At 48.2% G+C, this 25,001-nt stretch overlaps 1 protein-coding gene across 2 annotated transcripts in view; it reads right to left on the bottom strand.

Moving 5' to 3' along the window:
• PSKH1 (protein serine kinase H1) overlaps positions 1-20,099 on the bottom strand; it is a 41,671-nt gene extending 21,572 nt beyond the window's left edge. Inside the window, exons 1-3 of one of the 2 annotated variants that reach the window (XM_030469768.1) lie at positions 20,041-20,099; positions 18,211-18,370; positions 16,169-17,191 (exon numbers count right to left, since the gene is read on the bottom strand). In XM_030469768.1, the coding sequence (XP_030325628.1) occupies positions 16,169-17,107 (939 nt within the window). In that variant the 5' untranslated portion in view covers positions 17,108-17,191; positions 18,211-18,370; positions 20,041-20,099. Of the gene's footprint in view, positions 1-16,168; positions 17,192-18,210; positions 18,371-19,466; positions 19,822-20,040 lie in introns of those variants that run through there. The other variant, XM_030469767.1, reaches the window with a different exon arrangement.
• Positions 20,100-25,001: the final 4,902 nt, after the last annotated feature.

The raw sequence follows: 25,001 nt of genomic DNA, 5'->3' as shown, positions 1-25,001 counted from the left end.
TAACTCCGGCACTCCTATCACAGCATCTGATATAATAGTACATCCCAGCTATAATGAGAAACCTTTCTTTATGTTAGAGCTACACATCCATCCTCAAAACGATCAGACTGTAAGAGAATCCCTTAAAAATTCTTCTTCAGACACAGACAAAGGTAGGAAATATGCACATACTTTCTTCCTCAGACAGCTCAATTCTACCTTTTGCTAGATACAAAATCAAACTCCTCAGTTTTCATTGCTTCAAGGGCCTGAAACGCAGGGTGCATTTGATGCCTACAGAGTACCATGCTGATGGAAGTTCCCAAGCCACAGACACACAACCAGGCATACATCCACACCAGCAGTTAGCTGGACACTTCATTAACAGCAGGTACCTCTTAGTAACCAACACAAGAACATTCTGCCTCTCCTCAACTGGCCCACACAGCTCCCATTTCACCTATCAACACTAATTTGCTGTATTAGTAAAAGCTCAGTTTTCAGGAAAATCCATAAAAGCATCCACTTAAAATAACAAATGTATTGGAAGACATGCCTAGGATTTCTATCTTAGCACGCACTCGGGCAGCAGGAGGGCAAAGCAGGAGGGTGGTGAGAGGGGTAGAAGAGCCAGCCCTGAAGCTCATGCTCCAAACCAAGGAACTCATACGCTGATTTGATCCACTCCTTCCAACTCAAAACAACTAACCCAGTTTCCTTGTGTCTACCAGCCTGAAAGCTTCAATCGCAATCTTCTGAGGTTTAGGGATTTCAGGAATAAGGTAAAGATTCTACCAAGAAAAACTCCAACCTTAGGATGCACCTTTTTAGCCTTCCTCACCAACAGAAGCTCCCCAAAACAGTTTATGCAGCTCAAAAGAGATCTTAACTACCTAACATCAAAATCTTGACTTCCTACCCGTGTCACGTATGCTGGTTAACTCCTCTGTTTTATCCCAGGGCAGAAGAATGCTGCAACTGCTAGGGAGATCCCAAATTCTGGTTCTGAGGAATCTGAGGACATCTTTTAACAACAGATTGTTCCAAATATATCGGGTCCAACTGCCCCTCTCTAAGGGTCAATTACTGGCCACAAAATGATTTGCAACGAGGTGTGTGTTCATAGCCCTTCTCTGCAGAATTCAGTTTTGGTTCAATAAAACTAGCTTTTAACCTGTAGCAGGGACAGCAGCTGGAGCAGCAGCCCAAACAGCCAAACATCCCCAGCAGAATGAGCAGCAGGTCGAGGGAGGGGGTTTTCCTCCTCTTCTCCCCTCTGGGGAGACCCCCCCTGCAGTCCTGCGTCCAGCTCTGGGGCAGCAACACAAGAGGGACCTGGAGCTGTTGGAGTTAGTCCAGAGGAGGCCACGGAGATGCTGCGAAGGCTGGAGCAGCTCTGCTTGGAGACAGGCTGAGAGAGCTGGGCTTGTTCAGCCTGCAGAAGAGAAGGCTCCAGGGACACCTTAGAGCAGCTCCAGTGCCTAAAGGGGCTACAAGTAACCTGGAGAGGGGCTTTGGACAAGGGGGAATGGCTTTAACCTGACAGAGGGGAGATTGAGATGAGCTCTTAAGCAGTTGTTCTTCCCTGTGAGGGTGGTGAGGCCCTGGCACAGGTTGCCCAGAGAAGCTGTGGCTGCCCCATCCCTGGCAGTGTTCAAGGCCAGCTTGGACACAGGGGCTTGGAGCAACGTGGTCTCTGCAGGTGTCCCTGCCCTTGGCAAGGGATTAGAACTGGATGAACTTAAAGGTCCCTTCCAGCCCAAACCAGCCTGGAATTCTATATAACACCGCATCCTGCCACTCAAAATGTACCTCCACTAAGGTGTTGGAAAAACCACACAGATGAGCCACAGGTAGAAAGCAAAGGATTAAACCAGCCACAGGTAAAAGAGAAAACTGCCCTGTCTATTTTTAGGGAACTATAAAGGAATGAAAGACACCAGAGGTAGTTGATAGTTCAAATCCTTTCTGTTAATAATGTATATTCTGCACAAAGGCAGCTTAATATTCTTTTTCTACCCTACAATGTCCCTTTATCCCTCCATCCCTAATTCTGCAGAAATACTGTTGTGCCATTAACAGGATTTTACAGTGGCAGAGATGTAGGAATGAAAATACAATACATCAAATCACAGCATTATTTCAAGTCCTTTTCCCGCAGATGTGGATCCTGCCTTCCTCCATCCTTACAACAGTTCCATGCCGTATGCTCTGCAACACTTTCCCAAACCCATCCACCCAAAAACCCTAACCAAAATGCTCTGCTGCTGCCGTTCACCCTGCCTTGAACCTGCAGGTCCTACGGGTGTGGAAAGCAGCCTGAGGGACAAGGGGCTGCAAATGAAATTACTGGGAAAAAACACATTCCTCTTCTCCATGGAGCTTCTCTCCCTGCTTGCTTTGTTTCTAGGAGCTTTGAGGCTTAGACAGTTTCCACCTTGGGCTCCTCCACTTGACACACCGGAATAAATCTCAGCATTACAGTGCAAACAGGACACCTGGTCTAGTGGAAGGTGTCCCTGCCCAGGGCAGGGGGTTGGAACTCAGTGATCTTTGAAGTCCCTTGCAACACAAACTATTCTATGACTCGATGCAGTGTCTCCACCTCATTGTTTCAATAGCTGCTTCCAGCTGCAGAAACCACAAAGCCAAACCGAGGGAAGGCCCAGCCATCTCATGTGCCACTAGCCACTGACTCAGAAAGTCCCCTGACCTAATGACATGCATGATTCTGTGAAATAAAAACTCTTCCTGGGGTGCTGCAGGCTGTAGCAGTATGAAAATGAGAGATGTACGCAGAGAAAGACCACCCCTCTCTTTGCTTACCCTGCCCTAGGATTTGGAGTTACCTTCACAGCTGAGTTACAACATAAGCTGAAGTACCTCTTAAAAAAGCAAAAAGAATTATTTTGGGAAAGGTCTTTGTGACACACCAATTCCATCAGATGAAACAACGTCAAAAAACCCTCAAGCAGCAGCCAAAGTGAAGAGGAATTGACTTTTAAATGCACACCTTGGTTCGACAGCCCTTTTAACTGGAAAAGGTGCTTGTATGCCTGCAAATAAAGTGTTTCTCCACAATACAGTGCACTAAGTTCTTGCAGGAGCGTCATCACTGATACATGCAGGAGGCTGGAGGATTTTCCAGTTTTTAATTGAGCTTATCATGTTTCAGAGAGCCCAAGATGTCTGCTCCTGCAGCAAGAAAGATCTGGACAAACAACTTCAGCTCTCAGACTCACACGGAGCAATACAACCCCACTCTACTCCCAGACATTGAGCCAGTACATTAGAAGAAAAAGAATGAGCAGAAGCTAAGAGAAGTGCATTTATGACTGGCCTTGGTGTTTGTGCCAGGCTAGGAGAGGCACACTTTCATCCTCTTCAAGTGTTTCAGCTCTTCAAAGCACACGATAGTGCCCTTTTCAACAGAGAGTCATCTGACTGCATCTCGCCAACACTCTTGTTACTCTAGTTACAAATCACTGCCTTCTCACAGCCATATGAAATGCAAAAGCACATTCCTCTGTAAATTCTCTTTTTTTCCCTTTTCCAGGCAAAGGGCTTAGCAATTTATATAAAAAACAATTCTTCCTTACATGGAAAAAAATATGTCTAATTTTTAGGATAAAATGCATGGATTTCTCTAACAGCAAGACTGTTATAAATCACTTCTACCATCTAACATGGCTCACAGGAAAAAAACCAAAAAAAACAACAAAGCAGCTGCTGTAAGTAAAAAAGTCTTTCTTCCCTCAAGAAGGCTAAAACATGGTCCCAGAGACTTGTATGATCATGCAAATAACCTCCACAAATGTGGTTGAAAACCTTGCCTTCAGCTGCCCTGTGCCTGTTCTCCTAGTTATGCTGTGTTTCAACAGCTTGGGACACTCAGACTCTAGGGAGGAAACTGAAACTTTGGTTTGAGATCTTTCCTCTCTCCTGGCATGGAGATCAGAGGCCAAGGTGAGGACTGTGTCTTGCAAGAGCCTCTAATGGGTCTGCAGTGCAGACCAACCAGCACAGCCAGGGAGGGCAACGCCATCGGTCAGTGCTACCGGCCATGGTCCCCACGCACGAGAGGTCCCGCTGCATCTGGACCCTCCCAGGCACTGAGCGCACGGAGAACTTCCAGGAGAATCAGGTGGCTTTGCAAGGAGCTGCTGATACAGCAAACTGGAGCACAGGACACTGTGCAGAGGTAAAGCTTCCATAACTGGAGACACATAGTAGCTTTCCTGGCCTCTTGTAGATACATGACTTTATGTCCTGTATTAAAATACACACATACAGGACCAGTAGGAACATTAGAGGGCAGTGGTGCTTCTCTGTTCCTGGCAATTTTTTAACTCTGCTTTGAATGTTTTCCAGAAGACATACTCCAGTCCAAACTGGAGTTTGTCTTCTGGAAACCTGACTGTCCAGGCTGCCTCATTGCCCATCTTGAACAGGAGACCTACTAGAAGGACATCACCAGAGGGAGAGTTTTCCCCCTTTCAAGGCAGTTGCTACCCAACAACCAATTTCATTATGGAACCCACTGCACAAAGCTTTATGATCTATAACAAAGCTATGGGTATGAAAAAAACCCTGGACAAATCTCTGGTGGAAAAAGAGTATAAAATAGAAAATAAAGCTAATACATAATGAAACAGCCAATTTATTCTAAGTTGGCATTTTTTTCTGAAGTGGTTATACTTTTTGTCATCAGGCCAACAAAAGATGGATTTATTTTTTAATTACAGAGGCACATGTAAGTAATTCTAAGTGGTTAGAAGCATAAACACGCACGAGCCGTTCCAGGACTGGCAGCCAGACAGTCAAGTACCAGACCTGCTGCAGCATTAATGCAAAACTTACTGGTCTTTAAAAAACCGCATCACGATTTGAGAAGGTTTGTCCTATACCCACTGAACTCTGCAAAGCAATGGGGATTGTGGAGAGCTTGTTTTCTGTGACATGCAAGTACAATTTTCTTCCTCTCCTACAAGAAATTAGTTTCTATACTAAAATACAAGTATGTAAAAAATAGAAAGTTATGCTGCTTGGCTTTTTTTCCCTCCCTGTGGATCTCTGCCATTACACATTTCTATCTGCAACTTTTAGGAGAAGAAGGTTACCAGAATAATTGCTGTTTCTTTTTAATGCTTGTGTCTTTTTTACACTCAGTCATTTGACAGAAAATCCAACCACAGTCCTCCTAACACAATCACTGACCAGTCCCTTTGGAGAAGGATGGGCAGTTCAGTAACCAGTTCTCAATGGAGTCAAAAGCAGCCTGAGCTCAAGCTCTATGCCATTTTCTCTCAGAAAGTTGAATAAACACAGAAAATTAATATTAAAAGTTGACAAGACTGCCATCTGTCTCCTCCATTACATGTCGTGAGGGATTTGAGTAGTTACAAGTCCTCCACAGTATTTAACCAGCCTCCACAATGAGGATGATGGAAAAATACTTTGGAAATGCTCTGCAGAAGTACTGCTGGGGTGAGAACTCATCCTGTAAGCATGCATCAGCTGCTTTGAAATTGCTTTTCATGTTCTCATCTTGCTGTCTGCCATGTAACACAGGCACACGGTTTGGTAGTGCGCTGCCAGCACACTGCACTTTCCCTGCCTCTGGTATCATGCACAGGCAGGGAAAACTCTTTGGGCAGAAGGTGTTACGTTCCTTTACTTACTTTCTGTCCTATTATGGGAACACCACTCACACCACTCCACTCATCTGCGAGGGTAGCTTGTTTCTCATGTAATTAAGGGCATTCTTCAAGCCTGAATCTCTCCATAGCAGTATCTGCAGTTTACTCAATATCTGCATCTAACTTGGTGCTTTCAACTCCAAGCTAGGGCAGATGATCACTAAGATGCTGAATGCTCAAGAAGAGAAAAAAAGAAATGTTATGCACATACACCCTGCACGTAAAGCCTCTCTCTTTACCATTAAATTTTTTAGTACTTGTTTCTTGGTTGCCTTTGACCAAGATTTAGTATGCAGGACCGCCATGCAGAAGGACTCAACTAGCTGGAGAAACAGGATGGGATCTAACTGCATCTGCCAGTACTGTCAGGGCAGATACAGAGAGGACAATACCACACCAGATGTCTCAGAAATGCTCAGGGAAAAGGCAAGCGGTGACTGTCAAGGTGCAACCACATAAATTCTGTCAGGATGTAAAGAAAACACATGGTTCAGACAAGATTGGGGCTGCCCCACTACAGGGCCCAGTGTGGTCGTGACATCTCCATTCTTGTAAACCTTCAAATCTTGAGTGAACAACATGCTAAGCAACCTCATATAGTTTTACATTTAGCCCTCCTCTGGACAGCGATTTGGACCAGAGACTTCCTGATGTCCCCTTGTGCCTAAATCTTCCAAACCAACTGCTTGTTGATGCTGCCTGGACTGACACTTGCCAGTCTGCTGCAAAATAAAAAGAAGAATGAATTAATGAATGCTATCAATTTCTTCATAAAGTTATCCCAAGTAATAGCATACAGATTTAGAGACAGATACTCTTTATTTGACTTAACTTCTAAAGGTGACATCCCTACAAAAACATTACAAAATTGCTAGTTACAGTATTTTTATGTGCATCTCAGTGCTTTTGCCATATTACAACCACTTGGAGTCCACGTGTATGAACAGCTCTCCAGGCTTGGTTACGCTAGCAAGCTGCCATCCATGTCAGGGACAGCCTATCAAACAGCACTCCCTTTCAGCAGCACCATAGTTGCTAGCAAGCAGCCACAGACCAGGTGAACCTAGGCTGAAAGCATAGGTAACCCAGGTAAAGAGATGGAGAAGACCAAACCTGGGTGGACGTGGCCAAGCAAACAAGCAATAGAAAACTGTGAAGCATAGATATGTGTGAACATAGAGCAAGAACGTACTTGTCAAGTCAGGAGAATAATGATAGCCTGGCTGAAGAGTTTGCTGCTGGATAAAGAGAAAAGGCCAGTTTTCAAATGAAGAATGAGCAAGATGTAAAAATGAGACTTTGACAAAGACCCACAGGAATCCTTCAGCTTGAAGGGGACGTTTCTAAACATGCCCTCATGCGGAAGGCACTTCTGTTTCTGAAACTACAGAGGGCTTTAGATTCCACATGAAGTCAGTGAGGAAAGGCACTGCACGGGATCAGAAAGAAATGCTTAAACACTTAGACACAGGGCTTTAGCAGCCATCCCCCAACTGCTGTCATCCTTGCACATCTGACAGCAGAAGCAACAGGGAAGACAGCATCTTGCGATGTTGTTAGAAGTGTGAAGGAAGTAACTCTAAACAGCAACACTAACTAGCAAGGGGAGCCATCAAAGAATGAAGCCATCATCTTAAGGGCACCAAGGAGGAAGGCAGCCAGGCAGGATGACTAGATGGATTCTGCCTTCATGCTTCAAATCTGAGTCACTGAACAGAGAAAGGCAAAGTCACAAGCAGAATGCAATTCACACCACATTTTCCTTTATAGATGTAGAATGTCAAGACAGACTCATTTCTTCCAAGGAAGAAAAAAAAAAAGTCTATAGGAGAAGGGGGAGTTCAACTAATTTTATCATCTACAAAATACACTTTCTATTACCATTTGGTCTGCCTATGTTGCCTGCTCTTCCACCTACCTACAGGGGAACTCAGCACTGGGGAGTAATTAAAGACTTGAAGAGCATTTCAATTGAATATGTTTACCGTCCTCACTTCTTACACGTCTAGCTTTCCCAAGGCAGTATTATACAGCAAGCAAAATCAGCGCGTGGGAGTTGATAAGCCTTGGGATTGATTTCCCATTCTCAAACACTGCTGAACATAATGCTGCCTCCAAACCTCAAGTCAAAACCACACGAGACATGTGATACCTGCTCCATCAATGTCCAACATGGGACCACTGAACAGCCCCGACACACAGACAGGTGTCCCAAATGCTGCACGCACAATCTCAAAGCACTTCCTGCTCTGCAGGCTGCATATTGCTCAGCTCAATAACTCTTGGGAGTGGATGAAGCCTCCTACTGAGGGATGAAATGGGAGAAGGAAAGACTAGAACCTCTCCCTGGACTGAAAGTGACTGGATCAAACATCCAGTGTTGGAGGGGGACAGAGTGGGGGTGTTGGATGATGAGAAGTTCCCCAGGACCCAGCTTTAGCGTGCACTTGAGCTCAGAACCCCGCCATGTGCTGGGCTGCATCCCCAGAGCGTGAGCACCAGGTCGAGGGAGGGGGTTTTCCTCCTCTTCTCCCCTCTGGGGAGACCCCCCTGCAGTCATGCGCCCAGCTCTGGGGCAGCAACACAAGAGGGACCTGGAGCTGTTGGAGCGAGTCCAGAAGAGGCCACAGAGATGCCGCGAGGGCTGGAGCACCTCTGCCTGGAGACAGGCTGAGAGAGCTGGGCTTGTTCAGCCTGCAGAAGAGAAGGCTCCTTAAGGGGAGACCTTAGAGCAGCTTCCAGTGCCTAAAGGGGCTACAAGAAACCTGGAGAGGGGCTTTGGACAAGGGTCTGTAGGGACAGGACAAGGGGGAATGGCTTTAACCTGACAGAGGGGAGATTGAGATGAGCTCTTAAGCAGTTGTTCTTCCCTGTGAGGGTGGTGAGGCCCTGGCACAGGGTGCCCAGAGAAACTGTGGCTGCCCCATCCCTGGCAGTGTTCAAGGCCAGGCTGGACAGAGCTTGGAGCAACGTGGTCTAGTGGAAGGTGTCCCTGCCCTTGGCAAGGGATTGGAACTGGATGAGCTTCCAGCCCAAACCAGCTGGGATTCTGTTATCTAGCCAGTCCAGTATGGTGTCTCCATCATCAGCCGACAGCTGATACGGAGTGAGAGCCCAAGAAAACAAACCATGTACTGCAATTAAAATTCTCCCCCATACACTCAAGCCTCAAAAATTTGTGGCTTAGGCACTTCTTTATCTGTTCTTGGAACTTTTTAGTGTCATTTTCTCCACTGATTTATCTTGCATGAATTGGTCCAGTTGCTCTTAGAACTCAGGCAAACTTCTAAGGTCCACAGCTTTTCTCTTCCCCATTTGAAGATCTCTCTCATCAGTGACTGTACCCCTTCGTTAGCAAACTTTCTCCTGAAAGTTTTGGGCAGAAGGGAACAGATCCTTCAAACTTCACTGTTTCTTTCTCTCTTCCCTGTGGACTGACCACGTATTTCAGCCTTGTGCTTATCTCCAGCAAACTGCTGGTCCATGCAAAGACTGCTGTCATGTTACAGCTGCAAAATTCCTTCAAGAGTCTTTGGTGAGGAACTTTATTAAACACCACTGGAAAATCTAAGCAAGCCACATAAACCAAATCATCTCTCTGCATGGCTGCTAAGTCCCTTGCAGAGCTCCTACAGACTTGAAATGCCCAGCTTCCTTCATGTATCAAACATGCCTCACCTTACATCGCATTTATCCATGTCTCCACTAGCACCAATATTTAGAATAAGCTTTTTGGTTGGTTGATTAAGAGATGTTCTCAGACCAGCACACACCTACCTCACTCACAGTGAACATACCACAAAAGCTGATTCTGGTTTATGAATAGCAAAACAGATCACAAGGGGAAAAGATTTGCCCAGATAACATATTAAAACCAGAACAACCCATGCACCCTAGCTCAATTTCCCAATTTAACCATAACATCTATTACCTTCCACTTCTTCCAGCAAGTTTCCCAGGTGTGTAAAGCAACATAAAAGCATCCAGTATTCAAAAGAAGGACAAGCTTTGAAAAAGAACCAGAGCAAGCCTGTCAGGATAATGGTGGTCCAATATTCATCTCTGCACTTTCAAATTCAAAGGGAACTGTGAATGGAATTCCAGCTTTATTCCTCAGACAACTTTCTAAGCTACAAAGGGATCCCAGAAATCAGTTTTATCCCCAAGATTTCAATTAAAATATTGTCAAATGTTCTTTGTGGTGAGTTCTAACAAAACAAGTGACTTTGTAGCAGGCTACATCAAACACAGTCTCAATACCCCACATAATCCTTACTCCAAGATGTTCAGGAAAAAAGCATACCAAGTTACAAAGCCAAGCTTTCCTTCACTCCTCACCCTACCCATTATTTGAAGCAGCCCAGAATGTACAGAAGGAGATACAAGAGAATCAGAACAGTGATGTCAGCAGTACCTGAATAACCTATTATGGGAGATCTCTCCTATTGATCTGCTAATAGCCTCTTCAAACAGACTTCACACTCCAGGAAGAAGAGAGTGGTGGTAAGAGGGTCCCAGTCAGAAAGCAATTACATTAGCTGGCCATGAGCTCACTTGTTTTTCAAGGACATGGAGCTACTTCTCAGGTCAGCATGCATCTTGGCTTTTGTTCCTCTCTCAATACAGCTTTGTCCTCTCTGACCAGGTATTGAGGCCAGACCTTTCAAGAAGTTGGACTTGGCGTTGATCCTTGGCAAACTCAGTGCACTGCTGCTGCAAGACAGAGTATGGCAGCACCGCTGGGAAGATGGCTCCCTTCTTCCCTACTGAAACTGGTCTGAGCCCCACAACTCAGGCTGTCAGCTCTGGGCACTTTGCAGACTGCTTTTAACATTTCCTCTTCCGTTTCACATCTTCAAAGTTCACATTAAAGAGAAGAAAAGCAGTCGTTCCCACGAAATCTCTGCTTCTGCAATGCAGTCAGGTATTCTGCCCATTCTTGTCCCAAATAAACCAGGACTTACAGCTCCTGCCATTTCCATTAGTCTTATGAATTTATCAGTAGCCTCATTTCTGACATCTTTCCACTTCTTACAGTGGAACAGACTTAAAAAAAAAAAAGACCAGCAATTTTCTGTGAACATCAGGAATTTGGAAGCATTTGTAACTCCAGAAGATGGCTTTAAGATGCCATGGGAAACATGCCAGGCTCCTCTAAATCTCTGGCTCACTTTGTTCTCACCTAAAATTGATTCACAAAGTGGGCAGCCTGTTACTGCATCTCCTGCCAATACCTGGCTACAGTTGAACATGCCTGCAATTTACAGGCACAGGTTTCATTACACTGGAAAATTAAAGCATCCATTTCCCTGGCTCTAGAAGAACAGAAAGCATCTGGGCAAAAGACACAGGCTACTGGCTGACACATATTTGCTTTCCAAGCAGTAAAACATCTACAGCTTTCCAAAACAACCACTCATGTCACACACAGTATCTGTAACAGCCTTCTGAAGTATGTAATTTGTGGTGGGATAACAAGTAAAATGCTTCAGGCTTGTGCATGGGCACTTTCTAAACACATAGTCTAATATTTTTGCTGTGGCACATGTGCTACCTTTGTATATATACACATACACACAATATATATATACTATATATACACACACACATGTATTATGTATATATACAGCAATATATATAGACTACAATCATCCAGTGGCCTAGTTGCAAGGAAGTCATTAAATTTCTGAAGATAATTCGGTTTTGGCACAAGGACCAGAGAACATCAAATGAAGATACCTCAGGGAACACTCAAAACAGTTGCTCTTCTGTTCACTCTCCCTATTCTGCCCGTGGCTGTACTGAGTTTGGTCAGAGGCCCCCCTCACTGATTTTTTTGAAGGAAAGGCCCTCATCTGGCTTCCGTTGTTCAAATGGCAGCCAGCCCATACCTTTGATTATTTACACTACCCTTCCTTGTGTGCTTTTCAATCCTGTTTTTTTTTCCAGAAGAAGCAGAACTGCACTCCACGGCAAAGCAAGGACACCTGCAACAGTAAGACTAACTCCTAACATGAGCTGGCTTTTGATCGTGAATATCAAGATGATATCTGGAAGTGCTTAACCTCAAATCGTTTCTTCTGAAGAGCAAGAAGCACCTTCAGGGCCCACCATCATTTACAGAAAATGCAAAGTGTCCCCATCTTCCCATGGGACCAGTTCAAGTTTGTCCACACCAAACACCAGCCAATATATCACATGGTCTTTCACTATTTCCTCAGCTTTGTTTTTAACCTCAGCAGCTCAGTATTATCGGCACAACTCATTGGGCGTCAAACCCATATGCCACCACTTCCTCCTAAGACTCCAGAATTACCAGATTTTGCAATAGCAGGCAGAACCTGTCCTGGAATCACAGAATCACAGAGTGGTTTGTGTTGGAAGGGACCTTAAAGCTCATTCAGTTTCAACCCACTGCCACGGGCAGGGACACCTTCCACTAGACCAGGTTGCTCAAGACAGATTTGCCACCAGTGGTTATATGGTAACCAGGACTTTGTCTTTCAGTGTGACCCTGCAGATATTATGTGTGGCTGGTAATTCATCTGTCTCTGCATTAGGGCAACCCAACTGCACCCTTAAAACTCTCCAACTGGTTAAAAAATCATATTAACCAAATTAACGAAGCAGCAAAGGCTGCCAAAGTCAACTGAAGCTTAGAGCTCAAGGAAGCAGCTGACAGAATACTTTTGGCAAGAAATGAATCAATGTCCTGGGTTCAGGTATAGCAGTCATTTTTCTCCTTCTTAGTAGCTGGTGCAGTGCTGTGTTTTTTAACTTTCAGCCTGGGAACAACACTGATAACACCGATGGTTTTAGTTGTTGCTAAGTAATGTTTACTCCGACCAAGGACTTTCTCAGTCTCACGCTTTGCCAGGGAGGAGGGGAAGCCTTGGACATTGATGAACGAGAAGAATGGCCAGTACTTTATCTCTATACTGACTCACGGATGGTGGCAAATGCCCTGTGGGGGTAGTTGCAGCAATGGAAGCAGAGCGACTGGCAACGCAGAAGTAAACCTATCTGGGCTGCTGCATTGTGGCAAGATATCGCGGCTCAGGTGCAGAACCTGGTGGTGAAGGTACGCCACGTAGATGCTCATGTACCCAAGAGTCAGGCCACTGAGGAACACCAGAACAACCAGCAAGTGGATAAAGCTGCTAAGATTGAAGTGGCTCAGATGGACTTAGATTGGCAACATAAGGGTGAATTATTTTTAGCCCGGTGGGCCCATGACACCTCAGGCCATCAAGGCAGAGATGCAACATATAGATGGGCTCGTGATCGAGGGGTGGACTTAACGATGGACACTATTGCCCAGGTTATTCACGAATGTGAAACATGTGCTGCAATTAAGCAAGCCAAACGATTAAAGCCTCTCTGTAAGGAGGACGATGGCTGAAGTACAAGTATGGGGAGGCCTGGCAGATTGACTATATCACACTCCCACCGACCCACCAAGGCAAGCGCTATGTGGTTACCATGGTGGAAGCAACCATCGGATGGCTGGAAACATATGCTGTGCCCCATGCCACTGCCCGGAACGCTATCCTGGGCCTTGAGAAACAAGTCTTGTGGCGACACGGCACCCCAGAGAGAACTGAGTCAGACAACGGGACTCATTTCCAGAACAACCTTATAGACACTTGGGCCAAAGAGCATGGCATTGAGTGGGTATATCACATCCCCTACCATGCACCAGCCTCTGGGAAAGTCGAACGGTACAATGGGCTGTTAAAAACTACACTGAGAGCAATGGGTGGTGGGACTTCCAAACACTGGGATACACATTTACCAAAAGCCACCTGGTTGGTCAACACTAGGGGATCTGCCAACAGGGCTGGCCCAGCCCAATCAGAACTTTTACGTACTGTGGAGGGGGATAAAGTTCCTGTGGTGCACATGAAGAATTTGTTGGGGAAGACAGTCTGGGTTATTCCTGCTTCAGGTAAAGGCAAACCCACTCGTGGGGTTGCTTTTGCTCAGGGACCTGGATATACTTGGTGGGTAATGCGGGAAGATGGGGAAGTCCGATGTGTACCTCAAGGGGATTTAATCTTGGGGGAAAACAGCTAACGAACTCAATTGTATGCTGTTGCCTGCTCTGTAACACTTTCATAGCCCACCAGCTAGATATCTTCAGGTCGCCAGCAACTGACCCTGACTTCCCTCCGATCATCACCTCAACAAAGAATGAATTTTGAGGAAACCAGACCAGCTCAGCAGTGACCAGACGAGTTTGGCGGTATCATCAGCAGGCAACAACCCAACACTACATACCGTCCCTCCTGCCCTGAAAGACTATTACAAGAGATGGAGCCTGACATCATGGGCTAGATGAATTCAGCAATTCTATAGGGATTGGTCCATGGACTAGGGAATGATATCTTTCTCTTTGTGTGTGGGTGTGGGTGTATATATACGTGTATATATGGGACAGGGGCGATGGTGTGTTGAGAGATGTGGGATCTGAGCATGACATGAATGGTATGGAATAAGGGGTGGATACTGTCCTGGGTTCAGCTATAGCAGTCATTTTTCTCCTTCTTAGTAGCTGGTGCAGTGCTGTGTTTTTTAACTTTCAGCCTGGGAACAACGTTGATAACACTGATGTTTTTAGTTGTTGCTAAGTAATGTTTACTCTGACCAAGGATTTTCTCAGTCTCATGCTCTGCCAGGGAGGAGGGGAAGCCGGGAGGAAACAGAGACAGGACACCTGACCCAAACTGGCCAAAGGGGTATTCCATACCACAGCACGTCATGCCCAGTATAAAACCGGGGGGAGTTACTCGGAAGGCCCAGATCACTGCTCGGGTCGGGCTGGGTATCGGTCGGCGGGTGGTGAGCAATTGTATCCTCTCCCCTTGTTATTTCACTAATCATTATTATCATTGGTGGCAGCAGTAGTGGTTTTCTATTATACCTTAGTTACGGGACTGCTCTTATCTCAACCCGTGGGAGTTACATTCTTCCGATTCTCCTCCCTATCCCTCCGGGAGCGGGGGGAGGAAGAAGGAGGGGAGTGAGCGAGCGGCTGTGTGGTTCTCAGTTACCGGCTGGGCTCAAACCACGACAATCAAGTACTGCAGTTCCTGAAGGAAGCAATGCACTTGGTCAAGAAAGTAACAAATTTAGGGTTTTATGACTCCTCGCTTTCATGTCTCCTCTGCATACCCAGGGACTTTCTGAGGAGGGCTCATGGGAAGAAATAACAAGACTCACAAAGGTGTCAAATCTGGGCTTTCCTCAGTGGCCTCCTATGCTAATGCCAATATTCCTCAGTTTCATTTAACTGGTTATTCCAACTACTAACACAAGCTGGTGTGATGCAGAAAAGACTTACTGACACCTCTGAAAACCCTGCAGAGAGTGATTCATTTTTTTAAAACACACAATCCTAAAGCAGCTTAATATGTTTAAACCTTAACATGTTACAGTCCTTCCATCCATCATTAAAATGCCAATATACCTGTCACAACTAAACATACGAGAACAATCATTAATTTATTCTGGGGTTTTGACAGTTGCCTTACTGCCACTTCAGAATCACAAACTTAGCCACTCATTAACACTTTCCCAGTGGGCTTCCCCTCACAAAGTCATGTTGTTCAGGAATCTAAACACCTTCCTCTCTTATTAGAGCTTATAAAAGCTTGATTTTTAAATCCTTCCAGGGAGGGATATACGCAGAAGCATAACTTGCAAATCTGGATGCTCCCACTTTCTACAGCGTGTGATTTTTAGTGAGGTTATGCCTATACTTGGCAACTGTGCTGGTAAAGGAGGTGGCTGATAGCTGAGATCTCTCATCATGACCAGAAGCAAGTTTGCAGGAGCTGTAGCAGTGGTGGGGTAATGGGATTCTTGGAGGGTAGAGGCACCCACCTTCTGCCTAAAATCTATCCCCCAAGGTTCCTCCTTTCATAGTTATTTAAGAAAACTATCCTTCAATCCTCCAGTTTGTCACATACTCAGCTCAGGAGATAATGCAGATTGATTTCAGAAATGCTCATGTCTCCAGATGTAGAAGCAAGTGCCCTTTTGTCTGCCATAACCCTGTCTTTCAGCAAAGGTGTTTTTCAGGCTACACTTGGATTTGTATCAGAAATCAGCCAAGGTATGTACACACTACACTGCAAACACTCACCCTGGCACGAGTTTCAACAGCAAAGTATCAAGCAGCAGCTTACCACAGCTGAGGTCTCCCCAGCTAGAAATCCACAAGCCTCCCAGTTCTGCTCTGCAGGAAGAGACCTCTTCTTTCTTTACACACACATTTTTAAAAGGAGCTCACTATGCTGCACTGGAAGCAGTTTTGGAAAGCAGAAAGAAAACAGGAAAGGATTTTAAAAGCCAGAATCATAGGGGTTTTTTAACCCTGGTGATGCTACCACCCTGCACACAACAGCCAGGTTCTGCTCATCACAAAGAAACATCTATGGAGATCTTCTTGCTTGCCTTCCCCTCACCATAACCCCTGGCACACTCACCTCGCCTGAGTAACTGTATTTTCCTTTCAGGATCTGCCGATACAAGCGGGTGCGGTTGTCATCTTCAAAGGGCATAGTACCACTGAGGAGAATGTAGGAGATGACACCCAGCGCCCACATGTCCACAGAGTTCGTGTACGGCTTCCTGACGAGGATCTCGGGAGCAATGTACTCTGGGGTCCCACAAGTGGTTTTCATCAGGCAGTCATCTCCCTTCTTCCGAGCACTTGCCAGTCCAAAGTCCGTAATCATGATTTTGGAATCTGTTCCCGGATGGTAATACAGCAGATTCTCCGGCTTTAAGTCCCGGTGCGTGATACCCAGCGTATGCAGATACTTCACACCATCCAAAACCATCTGCAGCACGCGTGTAGCATCTCTCTCGGTGAAGGAGCCCTTAGCAATGATTCGATCAAACAGTTCTCCTCCAGTTGCCAATTCCATCACCATGTACACACGGTCCTGGGTCTCAAACACCTCAATCAGCTGGATGATGTTGGTGTGGCGAACGCGGCGCAGCACGCTAAGCTCTGACTCACACACTTCCCTCCCCTCCCGGTATTTGGTCTCTATCATCTTGATGGCATAGGGCTGCTTGGTGGCCTTGTGTTCCACGCGTACCACGCGGCTAAAACTCCCTCTCCCGATCAGGGCTTTAATGTCATACTTGGCTGTCACTCTGGGGTCAAACTTGGCACGGTATTTAGCCACTTTGTTCTTGCGGGGCTCAGGCTGGTCCAAGTGGGCAGGCAAGTGGTTCCCAGGGTATGGGTTAGTGTGCTGCAGAGGTGAGGGAGAGCCAGCTTTGATCCCGCAGTCATCCTTGATGAAATGCTTGTATATGTCATTGTGGCCTGTGTAAGGTTCAACTTTTTTCACCAGATCTAGCTGCACATCTTTGGGGGGCTCGGGAAGCACTTTGCTTGTCCCACAGCCCATCACTGAATGGTGTTAATTCCCTATCAAGGCATTTTCCCAGAGCAGCAGCAGCAACCACATCCAGGGCAATTTCCACATTTGAACCTTAGGAAAAGAAAGAGACAAACCAAATAAATACCACAAACAAGGAGTTTGGAATATTCTCTGTACTTAACTGCAGAGCACGTAAAGTACTCTGCAGTACTTTATGTACTCTGCAGTACTTTTGTACTCTGATGAAAGCTTTGCTGATTTCATCAGAAGCTACTGGTAATAGTGCCTGTAAACCCAGAGTCATGGTCAGAACAGACGGTCCTGGAAATCACACAGGATCTCTTTTTATAAAAGCGCAGCTTGTTTACTGCTCCCAGCTGAGCACTGAAGCACAGAGTTACAGACTGGCTGAGTTAGAAAGAGATCTCTGGAGGTCCTCTTGTCCAGGCACAACTTCTTAATAATAATCAAATTCTGGAGAGGGACTTTTTACAAGGGCATGTAGTAATAAGACAAGGGGAAATGGTTTTAAATTGAAAGACAGGAGGCTGAGATGAGATCTTGGGAAGAAGTTCTTCCCTGTGAGGGTGGTGAGGTGCTGGCACAGGATGCCCAGAGAAGCTGTGGCTGCCCCATCCCTGGCAGTGTTCAAGGCCAGCCTGGATGGGGCTTGGAGCAACCTGCTCTAGTGGAAGGTGTCCCTGCCCGTGGCAGGGGGTTGGAACTGGATGAGCTTTAAGGTCCCTTCCAACACAAACCAGTCTATGATTCTGTGATTCCAGACTTAGTTTTGCTTCAAATATTAAGTGGCACTTCTGGTTTTCCATATGTGGCTACATGTAGGAAGTGCAAGTGGAATTTCTACCAGTTGCTCCAGACTAGGAGGAGGTCTTGCTTACCACACTGTATTCCAACAGAACCAAACCAGCTGCACTTCAGCAAGTCTTGATTAAAACAATATGACTGGCTTAGGAGATGGAGGTGCAGAAACTGCCTGTCTGCACTGTGGCAGTTAGCCAGGCAGATTTAAATTTCCACTCTTCGGCTCAGAGCCCATCAATATGGTGGCTGAGCATTCACAGAAGGCTACAGAGATGCCGTTAGCCTTGAAATGTAATTGTAGGACTCACCATCACCGAGAGTATGTTCGCTCATTCACCACCTCTCCAAGCAGCCAGTCAGCACGAACAGCAGGAAGGGAACCCTGGCTGGTCTTCCACCAGGAGGATTACATGGAGAAATACATGTTTTAGAGGGACACCTGGAAGAAGTTTAGTCTCTACATCCAATCTGGAAAGAAAACAAGGCATTGTTAATATTCAGTTTTAAAATCAGACATCATCAAAGTAACTCCTCATGGAAGTAAAGCACAAACAGTGCAGTAGAAATAAAAAACAACTTCACAGAAAGCTCAACTGACTTTCACCAAGGGCTGTCCTGTAACTGGGTGCTCATTCAGATTCAAGTACCATGACAAAAAAGAAATCAAGAACTATAGCTAGCCCTGAATAATGCCTCCCACTGAGAGTTCTTCCCAGCATTGTTGTACCTTAAAATGGATTAAGTTAATAGTGAAATCAAATGAGAGCATCCAGAAACAGATTATTACAGAGTAATTCCACATGTAGAGAAGCACTTATGTAAAACGTCCCAATTGTAAATAAAACCAAGAAGAAGTATCAAATGCTGAGATTGAGAACATCTTACTTAAATCCACTAATAACATTACGTGAGATCAGGCATCAAGTACCAGTATGTCTGTCGTTCTTCCTTGTATACGTAAGGGTGCCAGTGAAGCCGACAGAACCACGCCACAGCCAGCAACAAAATGCTTAACTCTATGCCAGTGCTGGTGGAAATGCTTCTGTGTAATAATCACCAGGAGTCCGGAAGAAGGAACAAAACCACTGGAGAAATGGAGCACCCCAAGCCCCATCCGAGCAGGACACCATATACTTGGCAGGTGCCAAGATATGGCAGAGGACAGCACGCCCAAGCTGCAGCTGTGAGAAGGAATATGGGGTTTATGCTTCAATGCCCACCCGCTCCTCTCCTTAGCACCACCAGCACATCGCATCTCACAGATCAGCAGGGCAGCACCTCAGCTGTTACTGATCCAGACGCTTCCTTCAGCTCTCTGAAAAATATCAGGGCTTGAATGGTTTAATACCTGAGGGTGGCCCTGTGGTGAGGGGTGTCAGGCACTGACTAACCCACCCGAGGCTGAATGGGCCTTCCACCAACAATTATATCTCACAACTTGAAGTGATTTAATTTGGCTTTTCTATGAGCTGCCACAAAGGAAATTTGAAGACACCAACTCTTAACTGCGTTACGAAACGCTCACACACAGCAACCTCCAAACCCAAGCAACACAGCACCTTACCTTTAGTGTTACTAATAAATCTCAAACGTGCCTCTTACTGTCTGGCATGAGCCTGGTGTGAGCAGTCACCTGGCTGACAGGGAAACTCGGGGCTGGGGCCGCTGCAGCACTGCAGGCCGCTATGCCGGAGCCGGGGCAGGCCAGAGTCGGTCAGATCAACCGTGATTCTCTGACTGTTGTTCAGAAAACTCATCCCGAACCACGCCGGTTTTCCCCCATCCCGCCCAGCGAGGGGACCCAGGGCCGGGCCGGGCCGCCAGCTCGCCGCGCAGCAGGCTCGGCTCCAGGCCTGGAAGCACCGGGCCCGTCCCGCCCCGGCGGTCAGAGGCCCCTCCCTGACCCGCTCGTACCCGCGGCCCAGTGCCCCGGGCAGCGGCAGAGCTGAGCCGCGGGAGCCCGTCGCGCCCGCGCCGCCCGGGCCGCACCGCTGCCTCGCCGCGGGGCCGAGCCGCCAACACCCCGGCAGCGAGGGAGGAGAAGGGAGGAGAAGGGAGGAGAAAGGAGGAGAAGGGAGGGGCGGCCGGGGCCGGTGCTGCCCTCCCCGGGTCGGGGCGGCGGCCGGTCCCGCACTCACCTCGACCCGCTCCGGCCCGCGGCCCGCGCCGCCTCCTGACGTCATCCCCGAGCGCCGAGGACGCCCGAAATGGGCGGGGACCCAGCGCGCTGCGCCAGAGGGGTGGGCAGGGGGCTCTCTACCGCCCCCTGCCGGGCCGCCGGGAACACCCTGCCGGGGCCCGCCCTCAGGGGCCGGTTTGTGCTGGGAGGGACCTTGGAGCACCAGGGGCGGACGTGAAAAGGACATGGAGCTACTGGGGCCAGTCCGGAGGAGGACACCAGGATCATCAGGAGCTGGAGCACCTCCCGTGTGAAGACAGGCTGAGAAAATTGGGGCTGTTCAGCCTGGAGAAGAGAAGCTGCGTGGAGACCTCAGAGCAGCCTTCCAGTGTCTGAAGGGGGCCTGCAAGGATGCTGGAGAGGAACTCTTGATTAGGGACTGTAGTGATAGGACAAGGGGTGATGGACTTAGACTTAAACAGGGGAGATTTAGGTTGGATAAAAGGAAGAAATTCTTCCCTGTGAGGGCAGTGAGGCGCTGGCAGAGGTTGCCCAGAGAAGCTGTGGTTGCCCCATCCCTGACAGTATTCAAGGCCAGGTTGGACGGGGCTTGAAGCAACCTGGTCTAGTGGGAGGTGTCCCTGCCCATGGCAGGGGGTTGGAGCTGGGTGAGCTCTAAGGTCCCTTCCAACCCAAACCAGCTGGGATTCCGGGATTCTATGGAACATTCACAAGTTCCTTGGACTCTGTCCCCCTCAGTGCTCCAGGACCTGCCTCATCCCCTGGGACCTGGGACTCCCTTCAACCCCAGAGGTGCCAGGACCCCCTCAGCCCCCCAGACTGAGCACGAGTACCCCCTGACAGGGCTGGCATTCCCATTCCCCACACTCCTGCATCCAAAGGGCTGCCTGAGGAAGGACAACTCCTTGCCTGCTTCTTGTAGCCAAACCGAGCCCAAGCAGATCACCAGCAGTGCTTGGGATCGCTGTTCCTACGGGGGCCTTCCTGCTGGGCTGCGGGGCTCTGAGAAAACACTCCCTTTGGAAGAAAATCACAAGGAAGCATCACCCCTTTTCCTTGACAGAGAAAACCCGTTCCCTGTGGGCTAGCTCTTGTCCATAAGAGAATAACCAGGCACATTCCTTTCCCTTTTTTTCCCCAGCTTCTAAGCGCCACAAAACCCACAGAGCTTGCTTAGTAACTGCTGGTGGACTTTCTTCCTCACACCCTTTCTGCATCCTTAAACCACACTTCAGGCTTAGATGACCTGAAAGCAGCGGGACAAGGGAGGGATGACACTTCATTCTCTGGGGAAGACACAAACACGACACCATTGGGTTTGTTTTCCAGCCCAGCTGTTGCATCATTCCTGACACAGTTCAGGTAGAGAGGGGCTATTTCACACTCCTGCCATGCCTTTCAAAATAGCTGGTTTTATTTTAACACTCCTGGGCTCTTTGGCTGTTTAAAATGCTTAGGAAGTCATACTGTGTCAAAAGTTATACCTGCTGTTGCATGCTATTGCCATCAGTTGGTACATTTCCAACCTTATAACCCCCCCCATTTTCTATCTGGAGATAATTCCACAGCCACACATTCCCACACTGTCCCTGGGAGGTGGCTTAGCCTGTGCCCGACATGTAAAACCTTGCACATGTCGCTATTAAAGTTGATCCCCTTATTTTAGGCTGTTTCTCAAGGTCATCCCAGCTTGGTGTCACCAGCAAATTAAAAAGTATGTGCCTCTCCTCACCAGCCTGGCTGCTACAGATGGGTGTCCAGCAGTGGGCGACACCACCTTGCCTACAGCTGCTCGGACATGGACAACCACTCTGCAAGTATGGGTTTCCCTCAGGGCTTTGCATCTTCTATTAGTCGCTTCCTCTCAGCTTTGCTTTCTGACCAACTCCTGAGAACACCAAGTGAGGCAGTCACTAACTGTCAGTACAACAACGTCAGAGCCAACACCTATCGAACTCTTGGGCCAGAACCATGGACTTCTGAGAACTTCAATCAGAGCAGTTCTTTCTTGTGTTGTTCACGGCGTGGTAGTGCTCCCAGAGCCACTGGAGCCAAGAGAGCGTCACACCAGGCATCTGCACAAAGCCAACACATCCACCCAGGCAAACTACACAGGGACGAGGCTGGGAAGGGCTGGTAGCTTGCTGCAGGAGGTCTGGTGGGAGCGTGAAACCTGCAATGGAGCTGGAGAGCAGGCAGGGATCTTGGGGACCCATCCTCTCATGTCTGGTGCACTGCCCACTGGTTTGGGCACCCATTTTGAGTTTGGGGTCAGTGTCAGTTAACCCCTGAAGCCTGTTACTCAATCTTGGGTCCTTCCTTCACCTACGGCAAGAAGTTTTGTGAGCAGGGTAAGTGTCTAGCAGCAGGAACAGGCTATGAAGCCCCAAGCCCTCTGGGAGGCTCTTCAGCCCCTTGTCCCACCAGCACTGATATGGCCAAACCCCACTGATTTTCACTCCCTCCTGATAATTTTTGGCATGCTCATACAGTAGTGCTGATTTTGGGCATCTAACAGCTTGTTTTGCTGCCAGAGGGAATGTCATCTTCTCGTTGTTTCTTGACTGACTTTCACCTGGTTCTGTCTCCTGCCTTCCAAGATGTTGCTCTCCCAAGAGAGGAGCCTCACCCTGCTCCTCCTTGCTTGCCCCTTTAGGAATCCTATGCCAACTTTTACCTCCCAGGACCTGCAGCCTGCCTCTGGAGCCATAGGAAGGATCCAGCCCATCGAGCCAGGGACCTCTAGGAAGAAGCGGCAGAGAGGTGGCCCCACAGCCTGGCTGCTCCCTCCTGGGAACCACCGTCCTTCTGCAAGGACGGGTTCCACTTAGGTTTTTACATCTCCTGTCAGCAGCTTCCTCGTGGCTTCTCCTGTGGAAGCTGCTAAATGCAGGCTGGGATCACCAGGGCAATGCCAGGCACCCAGAGAGGTGGAGAATCTTCCCTCCTTGGAGAAGTACAGCTCCCTGGAGACAGCCTTGAGCAGCCTGTTCCAGTGCCAAGGTAAATCCTGCATGGATCGGGAGCTCCAATGATAAACCTCCGGAGCTCCCTTTGCATCCATCACCTGCCTGCAGCGCTGCCATCTGAATCCAGAGCCTCCCTGCTGTGTAACGAGCTGTGATTTCCTCCAGAGTGATGGAAATGGCCAGCACTATCTCCAGCGTCCCCCAGCACCCCCAAGCTGCCTGGGACTTGGCTGTATGTCCAGGGCACGGGGCAATTCGGGGAGCCTGTGGCTTCCTGCTGTGCCAGGCCATAGGGAGCCAGAAACGGAGAACAGAGTCACTCATCTGCTGTTGAACAGACACGCAGGGAAGTGGGAAACCCGGATGTCCTCCGAGACGCATCCCAGCCCCACACAGCAGTGAGCCCGTGGCTCAGCCGCTGTGCCGGGCTAGAGCTCAAGGTTGTCCCAGCAAGGCTGAGCAGAGGTCAGAGCTGGGGGATGTTCAATTAAAGCTGCTTAAAAAAGAAATCCAACTTCCCATATGCCTCTCCGGAGAAAAAACAGCCCCAAAGCTGCATGCAGATGGGGTGCCAGGCTGGGGCCTGAGTACATCACCACAAAGGTGACTCTGGCTCAGCCGTTCCCGCTGTATCTGATCCACGGGGATTGAGGTTGCCTTTTGGTGTTTCCTTACGGAAAGTTGGACATTTGGCTCTGCAGCACGAGCTCAGACAGCTGCAGTGGCCCCCAGTGCTCCCTCTGACCCCAGCATGCTGGGGAGCCAGCAATGCTGGAGGCAGCTCTGTGATGCCTTGGGTGTGCATCTCCATGGGGACACCAGACGTGGACAGTGGCACTGGGGACCATGGGAGGGCAAGGAGCCATCCCACCTCCACTGGTGGCCCTGGCACAACTTCAGCCCATCCTGTTGGAGATACTCAAGTGCATCCCCACAGACAAGGAGCTGTTGCCCAGCCAGCAGCTTTTCCAGGAGGAATTTCCCTGGTCAAAGGAACAGAGGATTCAACCATTGCATGGCAAAGGCGTTGGGCAGGAGGTTGGCCCTCGTGTCTCTGTGCCACGTGTGCCATCTCACTCACAGAGCTGCCCAGAATAGTGTCACCATCTGGTTCCAGCTGCCCAGCCCCTTTTGTGACTACAAAGAGCAAATTCCAACATCAGCCCAACCTAACTCAGCCTTCCCTTATCCCCTTCCCTTTTCTTTTCAATATTTCAGGTTTGTCTCTTAGAAAAGAGAGAGGGAGATAATGTCTGTAGAGCATTTAATCTTCTGCCCAAAGAATAGCAGAGAGCAAATTAGGATCTACTCCAATTAATTTGCCTTGATGGGCAAAATCTGGAGAGCGGCCATATCTGGGAATTAAGAACAAAAGCAGGGAGTGAAAAGTAGGTCGCCAGAGTTTCATAACTGGAGCAATGTACATCGGGTGCTCAAGAGGCTCCCGGTGCTGGGGGCCACTGGTCCCTGTCCCCGCCATCCAGCAACTGCGAGTTTCAGCCTGGGCAGTTGATTTAAGATGCTGCCCAGCATGTGGGGAGCCAGGAACGAGGACCTTGACCCTTCCCATGGCAGGACACGGCTGCAGGATTGGCCCAAACCCTTGCCACAAACCGTGAACCCAATGGGAGGACAGACACCAGCTGCTTGTCCTGGTTTTGGAGCACCCAAACAGCTTTCCTGGCAGTTGGCATGCCTGTCGTTGCTGCCACTCCCAGCCTTGCAGGCACCCTCTTGAAGGAGGATTAGGGGTGACACAGAGATGGTGAGTTTAGGGCAGTGCTTTGCTATGAACCCTTGTACCATGGGGGTTACCAAGCAGTGGTGACCCACAGGCCCATCCTAGTCCAGTATCCCCAAATCCCAGCTCTGGCTCCCTGGAGCCATCAGTGTCTGCAGGCTGTGCAGTGACATATTCTGCTGTCACATGTGGTGACGCCTTCCAGCTGGCTGCAGGACACGAATGGTAGCATAACCAAGGGTGCAAGCC

The sequence above is a fragment of the Strigops habroptila genome, chromosome Z (assembly GCF_004027225.2).
Source record: "Strigops habroptila isolate Jane chromosome Z, bStrHab1.2.pri, whole genome shotgun sequence".
NCBI lineage: Eukaryota > Metazoa > Chordata > Aves > Psittaciformes > Psittacidae > Strigops > Strigops habroptila.
Note: the sequence above shows the minus strand (reverse complement) of the source record. Positions and strands in the feature narration are given on the sequence as shown.